The sequence below is a fragment of the Macrobrachium rosenbergii genome, chromosome 10 (genome assembly GCF_040412425.1).
Source record: "Macrobrachium rosenbergii isolate ZJJX-2024 chromosome 10, ASM4041242v1, whole genome shotgun sequence".
Lineage (NCBI taxonomy): Eukaryota > Metazoa > Arthropoda > Malacostraca > Decapoda > Palaemonidae > Macrobrachium > Macrobrachium rosenbergii.
Genome location: NC_089750.1, coordinates 64,847,207 through 64,859,226, shown reverse-complemented (window position 1 = coordinate 64,859,226; position 12,020 = coordinate 64,847,207). Strand labels below are relative to the sequence as shown.

The window sequence follows — 12,020 nt, the reverse complement described above, 5'->3', positions numbered from 1 at the left end:
CTAAAGAAAATAAAGGTGATTTTCAGTATGTTTCAGTCGAGATAAACTTGACGCCAGAAACCAAGTGTTGAAAAAAAAGAGCTAAGTAGAATCGGACAGAGTTTCAAAGAAGACGATAGATCAAGTAAGAGAGGAAGTTAAATGTTTAGGGTATACAGAAGAATTACAGGTTTTGGTGGTATGGTTAAAAAATATGCAGATAATCACGGAACACGCAGGAACGCGAACTACTGATTTCCAGAATGTAAAAAATAGATAAAATCCCATGGAAGGTAGTACGCTGCTACCTTAGTGGCTGAGATATTATTATTCATCATCTTAGAACAGAACAGTGTTTGAAATAATACAAATGTAAACTAGAGAGAAAGTCCATTAGGTTTACTTACCCTTTTCTTGTATCCATTCAGATGATCTTGAGAGGGTTTTATATGTATATATATATATATATATATATATATATATATATATATATATATATATGTATATATATACATACATACATATATATATATATCATATATAGATAGGTAGATATATATAATATATGCATATATATAAATAGATATATATACAGATATATATATATATATATATATATATATATATATATATATATATATATATATATATATATATATCTGTAATAAGCTGTTCCCCGTGATAATGTTCCTTTAGAGAAAAACAAGACGAAGGTTGCTACCTCAGGAATCCCGTAAGAATTTGGATGAGCTTTCTGTGTAGAGAATCTCCTCAACTTCAACCGCTTTTTATGACTTCATGCAAGGCATATGTACATTTATGCGAATTTATAAACGGAATTATTTTTCCTAGTTGAATTATTACCGTAGACAAATAGACATTGCAAATTATATCTGCTCAAGTTTTACACATTATATTTCTGCTACTTCCATTTCTCCCAGCCTAAGTTACTTCGTCACGTATACATGGAAAGAAAGCAATCCAAACTCTCATTTATTATTATTCTTATTATCCAGACAAACTGTACTGTTCTGCTGTACTCTTTTCTTACGAAATTATTCATGGTGACCTTACAGTCCACGCCATCTCGCAAATATTTTAGAAGCGTTTGATTCTTTTGTCCCTTTTGGGGTGGGGGGCGATGTTGTTGTATGTATTATGCATATCTTACTATATTCCAGGTTGGGCAAGTCTCGGCGTTGAATAATGCATAGTTCCAACCACATGCAAACCCAACACAGGGGAACATAAGGAATGCGGTCGAAGAATAAATTTCATTCAGATTGAGGGAACATAGCATGGGAGATGAAATGAATATGAAAATATGCTTTAATGATGTGATATGCAAATCAGTAACAAAGGTGAATTTTCATTGGTTGAGAGCGATGCAGATTTTTTATTGGTCGTGTGTGATGTAAAAATGTTCTTAATTGGTTTGATGCAGTATTTGCTAGACTAGTCCAAAGTGATGCAGATTTTTTTCTGTTTTCCGAGTGTAATATGAATTATTTTAGATGTAGAACGTTTTTGATACGTCGCGTCGGGATAAATGTAAAAGCCCCAGGTAAGGCAGATTCTCAGTGGATCAAAGGTAGGCTATATACTCCGAAGCACAATCGCTATCACTATTCAAATTTAACAGCTTGACGCATCGTATTTTGTTTTGTGTATCATGTTTTTCATCTTTTTTGTTTTCCAGAAAGTTTACATTACTTTAGTTATATAATTTTTCTGTAGGGCGAGTTTAAAGTAATCTGTACTTTCTTTTTTTAAACCCAGAGTGAGAGATGAAAATAATATATTTCAGGTTATTAAGATCATAATGTTTATTTGTGGACGAACTTCCATTATTCATAAGAATGTTTTAATTACCTAAAAGTAAGAAAAAGTGCATACTTACACACACGTATGTATATATATATATATATATATATATATATATATATATATATATATATATATATGTATATATATTCTTCTTTTAACGTGCTTTTTTCCCATTTTTGTATGGGGTAAGCACGATGCCTTCTTTTGAAGGACTTTTTGATATATATATATATATATATATATATATATATATATATATATATATATATATGTGTGTGTGTGTGTGTGTGTGTGTGTGTGTACATATATATATGTGTACATTATATATATAAATATATATATGTATATTATATAAATATATAAATATATAAATATATATATATATATATTATATATATATATATACATACATACATATATATATATATATATTATATATATATATATATATATATATATATGTATATATATATTAGCTCTCTCTCTCTCTCTCTCTCTCTCTCTCTCTCTCTCTCTCTCTCTCTCTCTCTCTCTCTCTCCTTTTTATTATGATTATGAAAGTGATTCGTACATATTCGAAACACGACAACTAGATCATTATCAAAGAGTCGTCATAGTCAAAGACACTTACTTAGCATTAATGGGTTTATATGTGACCTCATACTTGAAGCTCTTTCCCCCGTGGCCGTGACGGGACCACGTCACGCAGACTGATGTGGCTGACGTCCGGATGACCGTCACGTTCCCGGACTGGACGCCGGTCAGTTTCGGGGCCCCGTTTGGTCCTCCTAATCCTCCTCCTCCCCCTCCTCCTCCTCCGGTATTTCCGGCGCCACTTCCCCCGCCGCAGCATAAAGACCAATCTGCAAAAAAAAAAAAAAAAAAAAAAAAGAGTTCGTTAAAAGTTTGGTTCATTCATTCATGCATTCATTTTTATGATGAATAATAATGGACATGCTCAAAACATTTTTGCTGAATCTACTCAAGACAAATTAATTTTCCTATTTACATTTGATGAAAAACATTGATTAATTTGGTTAAACAAATATTATAGCAGAGTAATTTATATCCTCAGTCGGTTATCATAAATGAATTTATCTACTGCTTGCATGGGAGTGAAACTGTGGTCAAAGAGTAGTTATCATATTTTTCTCTTTTGGAGCAGATACTAAGAAGGACATAGGTGTCAAAGTCATGCACGGAGAGTATATGACGAGGGACTTCCTTTCGTATAGATGATGGGAAATTTGTTATGATTCATAAAACAGAAAGATGGAGGTTTCTACACTCTAGAAGGGGATGTTGAGACACACTGCTGAAACTTTTTTTTTTATTTACCGAATGACTTATTTATTCGTTGGAGTTTAATGAATGGCAGTAAAAGGAAGGTACTGCATTACTCGTCCAGCATTATGCTAACGGAAGAGAATTAATCGACATTATTGATGTTTATATTATGATTTTATAAGGAACGGGGTCTAATTAAAACGTGAGTGAACAATTATTATTTTTTTTTTTAAATTTGGAAACCCACTTTTAATCGAAATGAGCATGGGCATGAACAGCATAGAAGTTTTCTCTCTCCCCTCAGTTTTCATGAGAGAGAGAGAGAGAGAGAGAGAGAGAGAGAGAGAGAGAGAGAGAGAGAGAGAGAGAGAGAGAGAGAGACTTTAAATTAAACCTTGGCCTGGGTGAAAACCAAGCCGAAACAAAAATGCTTTGGGCAGAGTCGCAACAGTAGCATCATTCAGTCATTTCTCTGGAGAGCCACTGGACCAAAAGTTACGGTACGTCTAGGAAGAAGAATGAAAGGGCCATTTGTTGAAAAATGCCAGCTCTTTATGCGATGTACATTTCACAATGTCGAGATGAAAGGATCTCGGACTGCAATGATTAAAAACAAATAAAAAAACCGCAAAGATTTTCAGACCTCAGGCAGATCAAAGATATAAGGAAAGGAAGACTTAGATTTTAAGAACGCTAAACTGTTGGGTAGTAAAGTAAGAGTATATTTATTTTAAAACACCAAAACATTTTAATTGCATTTGAATTTTACGTTCAGAGGTCCATCACTTCACGGTGATCGTCTTTCAAATCTGACTCATGAGAATTTAGCCATGAAGGCAAATGACCTTCAGTCGACTGGTTGGTCACATAGATCGTCATTTATTGATAAATGCCACGAAATGGCAGCTTTGACAAAGGCCCTCTCGCTCACCCGTCCAGCCTGACCTATACCATCAATCAGACAATTGAGATTGAAGCCGATGCTCTTATGGGCAACAGTCTGTCATATTGCATGTTATGTAGTGTTTGTTCGGCCAGTTACGTCCTTAGACTAAAGGTGATTTGGTTGAGATATATTTATTAATCTCGAGGAAATGTAAACTCATTTTAATTTTAATTTGTTAATCGTTGAAAAGTGAGATTTCTACGAGTTGCTGTCGTGAAGATTCGCTATTGTATAACCTTCGTCAAGGCAGTTTAACGACGGGAACTTATTCAGCCGTGTTTATCTGTCCACAGATTCTTCAGATTTAGTCGATGGATTTCTATGAAATTTCGTGGAGTGGTTGGTTGTTGGTGAAGATAGAACTGACTAGGTTTTATTATGGATACGCATAAGATTGCAATTACAGGATTCATTTTTCATGTAATTTTTTTTTTTGTGGTGGGGGGAGAGGGGAGTTGGCGGTGGTTGGCGAGGGGCTCGCTGTTAGAGTCATACTTAATTTTAAGTGCTTTGTAGCATTCGGTGCTTATGTTTATGAGAGAAATTAAAATTTATGCTGTATTGTCATTGTTTGATATTCCGTATTAAGGGCTTCTAACATACCCGGTGCACTGTTTTGAAGCCACTGACCTTCGAAAGCGCAGCAGTAAAAAAAAAAAAATAAAATAAAAAAAATTATTGTTTCATTGGAAAGCGAGACGCAACAAACAAACAAATGAAAGAGGAACTCTAGCAAAGGTTTGGAGTTCAAAAATAAAAAATATGAATAAAAAAAATTGTGTTTCTTTTTCCGATGAAAGATGTACTGTAGGTCCCGTTTTTATGAAAAGGACTGATTATGGGAATCATGGAAGATATGTATGAAACAGGGAGCTACAGCCATAATTTAGGTGTGTATATATAATATATATATGTATATATAATATATATAAATATGTATATATAATATATATATATATATATATATATATATATATATATATATATATATATATATATATATATATATATATATATATATATATATATACTGTATGTATGCATAGGTGTATAGGTAACGTTTTACACCTAATATGATTGTGCATGTTTATAAATAAAATTATGACATACGCATTTTCGAACCTATTGTGTATAGTGAAGATGAAGAAACTCTACAGAAGGCATTCCAGACTTGGACCTAAAATCCAGCATTTTCTGCCCTCTTGCTCCTTAAACGGTCTTAAATTCCTTGAATGGGCGAAATAGTCTTAGATCCCTTGAATGGGCGGCGAAGGCGTTGTATATAAAGTTTGTGGTCTTTCGTTATTTTCGCTCTTTAAGGAACGACCTGGCCACCTGCCAGCTTCCAGATATAGGTCAGTTCTCTTTCTGACCCGAAAGAGAGGGAGTTGATGACGTTTTAATTGTGTACGGAAAATCTCGCGTCACATAGATTTCTTTCATTTTTAGAAAATTCGGATGGTTTTACTACCATGGTTATCTCTTTTAATAAGAAAATACATCAGAGTGAATTTGGGTGATCTCGGTTTCAGTTATTGAACCATTTTACTTAATCATTCGCAGGAAACAAAAATATTGCTTTGCTTCTTTCATCAACGATTTTCGAAAGAAGTTATTAATTCTTCGTTTTTGTTTGTTTGCTTGTCTGTCTGTCTGCAAGATGATTTAAGAAGTGTTTGTTGGGATTTCATGTGATTCTAAGGAGAGTCGAGCTATGGGCCAAAGAATAAATGAATAGTTTTAACATGGATCTGATTCTGGGGAGGAACCATTTTTTTTTTCAGGGAGCTGTACAATCATTGAGTGTTTTATATTAGTGTTCAGACATGTCTGATTAACCTTCCCAAATGTTTCCTTCAAAATTATTTCTCTTTCTTTTAGGGTTCTCTATGAAGTAAGATAATAAAGTTAGTATTTAACCAGATCAAAGTCCATGAGCAAATACTCCAGGCATTCTCGACGTTCACTGCAGTTTTCAAAGAAAACAAACTAAGTACTATAGTTTTGTAACTCCATAAAGTACTGATACTAATAAATAAGTGAGAGAGAATATACATGCCGAAGGAGTACAGCAAAGAATAATTGTGTACTAAATATGCTTTCATAGGATTGTTCAATTTTAGTAAAAGCGAGCAGAATTTGAACTTTATTGTTGTAGATAAAAGTATAAAAAATGTGCACATATAAAGTCCATGCAATTGGAACTTCAGAAGTTCAAGCGAAAATGCAATGCATTACTACCCTAATACTATTCTTCTTGCAGAAGTTCAAGCGCAAATGTAATGTATTACTACCCTAATACTATTCTTCTTGAATTTTAATATTTTTTTATCTATTTATCTACTTATGAACTTATTCCATTTGTCTTTTTTGATAAGTGGGATCTCTTCTTTCTGTATTTCACTTTACTTCTTAATTCTTCCTAATGAACCTCATATTCTTTGGAAGATTCAATTTCAAGTCAGTGACTCCTGTGGGCTTGTTCCATACCCATATGAACAGGTTTCATCTACTGAATGAGAATAAAATAAATGCTGATTAATGTAAGTTACATAAAGTATTGAAGCCCAGTGAGACCATTTATTAAGGGGGTTACTAGAAAGTGGTAGTTGATGGAAGACTTATTTCATGATGAACTTTTTAAGTTTTTCATATTCATATTAATTATACAATTAATGTGATTATAAAGAGGAATTTTTAATATCGCTCCTCTTCTTAGAGGAGTTCGTTAACACTTCCTTTGCATAATAAAAAAAGTATTTATAGAAGAATATATATATATATGTATATATATGTGTGTATAGGTGTGTGTGTGTGTGTACATATATATTTGCACATATATATTCATGAAAAAAACTCAGGTCTTAAGTTGTAATTGGCTCCAGCAATTCATTTTGCTAATTCTTTAAGAGGTTTACGGGTTAAAATATACTTCAGCTTCAGAGCCAAGTGACGTCAGCGGTGATGTTTGCAGTCAGTTTGCTAAATATTTCAAGGGAAAGTTTGGTCTAATTAGTGGAATATAACGAAAAATATGCAGCTGAGTCATCACTCTTGGCTATTTCACCATAAAAAGAACTGCTCAAACTCAGGTATAATTGGCTTCCGCAACTCAAGTTTGAGATTAACGTTTCCAGTTTTAAGTCAGAATGTTAATGTATCAAAACACTGTTGTCTGGTGTTTGTTTAAGTATCTGGAAATTATACATGCTACTTTTATTTTAATCTGATGGGCCCCTGCTTTTATGATTGAAAAGTAATGTAACAACCGTAATAACTTCAACAAGATATATGAATGTTGAAACTGTTTGGACCGAGTTGATTTACTGTAATGTATGTAACTAATATAGTCATAACCGCGATAATGAAAGCGAATAAAAAAATAAGTAAGAAGGGAGATAATGAAATTACAAGTAAGGAGCGACAACTCCGTAACTTAGTCCTCAATAATCATTTGCAAGTTACTTTCACGTCACATATGAATTTTGTAGAAGAGCTGCTTTTGGGCTTACAGAATGTCGACATTCGACGCTCATAATCAGTGATCAGTGCTGATCCGAAGAATGATGTACAGTAGAGCTTGTTAAATCAAAGATTCCGGAACGCAAATTCTTGCGAAGGCTCACGGATTAGAATTATCCACTTGCTCGACAACCTGACAAATTATAACTGATGAAATGATGTTTTGGGAATTCCTGGAACACGTTCCATGTCAAGATACGTTGGACGAGTCGGTTTGCTAAATATTCCTTGGTAATGATTTACCTAGTAAGTTTAAAATATTGCAAACAATGAATGAAAAGAAAGATTCTCAGAAGTGAGATTTGATCATTTTTTTGTAGAGCAGTTAATGTGAGAAATGAAGTAACTGACATCACAACTGCGAACATTGCCATACAAGCACAAAGGATGTTGTGTCATTTGTACGTTACATGCAGTTTTCTGTGACTTTCCTTCTTAGTTAATATAATATTTCAGGCTTAGGTCACTTTGGTAATAAGATTTTACACTTGTTAGATCCTTTTTTGACATGAAAACAAGCATTAAATATGAAATTATAATAAAGGTTTTAAACCTGTTATACGAGAGACAAAATGGAAAACTGTAGGCAGACCAGCGGGATAGGCAACCCAGTAGTAGCCCACATCTGGTAAAACTGAAGAAAAGAAATAAGTGGCCTCAGCGCTTCAGTCAGCGATACACCCTCGACTTAAGAGAGTGACGATTACTGGATTACGTAAAGTGGAGACAGGGGGAAAATTCCAAAGCCACATCATTGGAAAGACTCCACGTACTTTTTCACATTACTTAACGGCATTTTTCCTATCAGTTTGATTGCATTTGTGGGATTTTTTTAGGGATGTAAAATACATTCTCAAATTTCATGGTTTGGTGGCGATTTTTTTTTTTTTTAATTATATTCCTGCTTCAGTTTTCCCTTATATAATTTCTACCGTTCTTGAGGTAGGCCTGAAGCTTCCTCGGGGTTAAGTCCACCTTCTCAAATTTTCCTTTTTTTATTTGTCTTATTTCTTCCGGGCAGGGATTAGGCTTCCCGTTACGCCAGCTCTTTATTAAAAAAAAATACGATCTCAGCAGTTTCTGGGAGATCGTAGTAATTTTTTTTTTTTTATATTTTGTTGGGTGCTTTTGAAGTACTGCATCCACTGAATGTGAGCGGATTATCTTAGAATAAAGTGGTAACACTCTGGCGAAATTTGGTATCATCATTCAGGAGAATGGGTGACGTTTATCCAACTAATAAGTATATCGTCGAAAATTTTTTTGTTTAGCATTTTTGAAAGTTTTTTTTAGCACCTATAGTGAAAATGTATTTTTAATAATTGTATGTGAGTTTTTATAATTTTGGGGAATATTAGGTATTTTCATGGTTTCTTTATTATATAGGCTATTCAGTAATTCATTTGGTCTTTAGGAATATATGTACTAAAGTGCAATTTATTGAAAATTGAATGAAATACCCAATTCCCTATCTATCATTCAGTGATGTCGAATAGTTTTGTGGTAAACATGGAAACTATTTCCAAGGCATCTGATTGTAGGTAATTCATGAAATATAAAGTATTCCGGGCTTGCAAAGTTTAAGGCGGGTTAACCAATTTTTCTAGAAATTTTCTTGCCTGTCGTTTTTCCATTTCTTTACGTAAGTTTCGCGGTAGTTAGTTGCATGATTGAGAATCGGATTAAAAATTTACATTTAAAGGTAAACGAAAACAATTTTCTCTTTTCCCTTCGCAGCAGAATTCGGACTATCCATTCTTGTCAGTTATCGGTCCTCGCGGGACATTACTCCTTAAAATATGACCGGCGGAACTTTGGACCGATAATGATGAAGAGACTAAGTCTGAAGGCGATCCAGAAATGCAGACGAATTCGATCACGCTCAGCCGCCGTTCTTTTGCCATGACCTTGGGGGACGATAGCATTTAAACTTTGCCATTCTCGCGCTGCCTTGACCTTATGGAGGGATGGCTACTTTAACCCCAACGTTATTTCATGTTGCTACGAACTCAAAGGAAAATTGGCCCAACCCGTCGTCATTCTCTTGTTTTCATGTCAAAAGAGAAAGTTATTTTCGTTCACTATTTCATGTTACTATGATCTCGCTAGAGGAAATTGGCATTGCCTGTTGTCATTCTCTTAGTTACATATCCCCAGAGGAAAGCTGTTGTTGTTCTTCACCTTCCTGATGTTGCCATGAGCTTATGGGAAGGTGCATTTTAGCATAGGATTATAACTTACACAAGATATCGGCCATGAAAGACTACCGTGGGGTCATGGAATTGCGGAAGAGTTGATCATGCTCCTTAACCACTCATTTCCTCATTGGAATGGTGGGTTCCGTTCTTAGCTAGCACTCTGCTGGCCGCGAGTTCGAATCTCCGACCGGCCAATGAAGAATAAGAGGAATTTATTTCTGGTGATAGAAATTCATTTCTCGCTATAATGTGGTTCGGATTGCACAATAAGCTGTAGGTGTCGTTGCTAGGTAACCAACTGGTTCTTAGCCACGTAAAATAAATCTAATCCTTCGGGCCAGCCCTAGGAGAGCTGTTAATCAGCTCAGTGGTCTGGTTAAACTAAGGTATCCTTTTTTTTTTCCTTAACCACTCCTGTACGAGTATATCCGTAGCCGTATGGGAGATGAATTCCTGACCTACGATGAGATCAGACATGAAACTGGTAATAACAGAAGGAGAGTTATGGTGTTGAATTGATCTTATGACAAAGCTGCATGTGCAAGGAAAGCAAAAGATGCGCATGCGGTCAACAACAACTGAGTAAAGAGACGCGTGAAAGATACTATAAAATTCGAGAGGGTACGAATGCAGTCAGACAGCCAAAGCCTGGAAAGTTTAGATAGCAGGCCGCTTTTTTTTTTTTTTTTTTTTTTTTTTTTTTAGTTCATTACCGTTGTAAGTTTCCGTAAATATGAACAAAAAAAAAAATTGTTAAAAGACAGACTGCGTAATAAGACAGATTACAGTACTGCCTTTTTAATGTTTCCTAGACATAAGCGTAGAAAAGCACCGGGCTTCCGTTACTTACACGGAAAACGGTTTAGAAAAAATTTGAAGAATGTGTTATGAAAACCAGTGGTCCACTTGTGGATCACCTCGTCTCAGAAGTGCTTCCAGAGGGAAAGGACTCGGTTGGAGGTGTTTGGTTTTCATAAAGTTGGCCTTGTGCCCGTAGGCGGCGTAAGGAACCTCTGAAATCAGTTTTCCGGAAAGCGAAAACAAATCGCCCCTTGAAAAATTTTATTTTGTTTAGTAAAACTAGATATTTCCTGAATTAAGCCATTCATTTTCCTCTGAGAAAACTAAGCAGCAAACTAAAAGAAAGATGTGTATACGTGATTTCCCTTTTTTATCACTGTGCAAAAGTTGCCAGGTGCGTCATGGTATCTCTCAAGGCAAGGCGTGACTCAGGGGGTAAACCAAATTTGCAAATGTTTCCCAGCAAATCTCGGTGCATCAAGATTCCATTTCCAGACTGATAAAAGATAAAGACCTTTTTTTTTTCTTTCCTTTTTTCTTATTTTTTTGAAGGAACACGTACCGGCAGACATACAGCACCCTGTGTGTGGGTCCTCATTCGACTCCGGTCTCGTGCTGGTTTTGGTAAACAAATTCACAAATCTCCTTTGGAGTTTGCCACCATACTGATTCTTCTTCGCTCTCCCTGTCTCGCCACTTAAGTGGATTTCTTTGTTTACATTCTCTTTCGACTGTGGCTCCAAGGTAATTGCATTTCTGGTGGGAGTGTGTTTGCGTGTTTGGTTAAGATGGAGCACCATATGCCCCCTTTCTTTTTTTTTGCATTATGTAGATTTTGTTTTGTGGTCGTGTAATTTACATATAGAGGCACTATTACGTGTCTGGGGGAGTGTTTGTGCGCATGCATGCATTTGCTTATTTTAAATAATTATTTATTAGTTAATGATATGCTGTTCTTCTCTCTCTTCCTTGTAACGTATATGCATTATATTTTTTAAAAGCATTTTGGTAGTCAGTAACCCACTTTGCTTGCTTCACATACTTTTTACTCAGCATGAATAATAATAATAATAATAATAATAATAATAATAATAATAATAATAATAATAATAATAATAATTCGCAAGAATTGTAACCCTAACTGCAGGGATTATAATTCATGAAGTTATGGAGTAACGATTCTCTGATAAACAAAAACTACCTCTAAACGACAGCAGTTTATGTACCTTGTAAACAATACCATTAAAGTTATAATTAAAGGGATTTAATCTCATGTGCAGACCTGTTCTTCAACTTTGTCGATTAAATGACCCGATGCAATGGACCTTATCTCCTCATCAGTAGTTCGGGAAGGGGAAGGTAGGTCTCATAACAGTAAATCACACGGTGTTCTGAGGATTTGTTGATAAACTTTCTGGCATGTTATATTTCATGCTTGAGCAATATAATGTTACATTTAT

General features: G+C 34.8%; 1 protein-coding gene across 2 annotated transcripts in view; it reads right to left on the bottom strand.

Moving 5' to 3' along the window:
* Positions 1-12,020, bottom strand: part of LOC136842725 (uncharacterized) — a 245,195-nt gene that overhangs the window by 46,645 nt on the left and 186,530 nt on the right. For both annotated transcript variants that reach the window (XM_067110446.1, XM_067110447.1), the window contains one exon: positions 2,438-2,669. In XM_067110446.1, the coding sequence (XP_066966547.1) occupies positions 2,438-2,669 (232 nt within the window). The remainder of the gene's footprint in view (positions 1-2,437; positions 2,670-12,020) is intronic.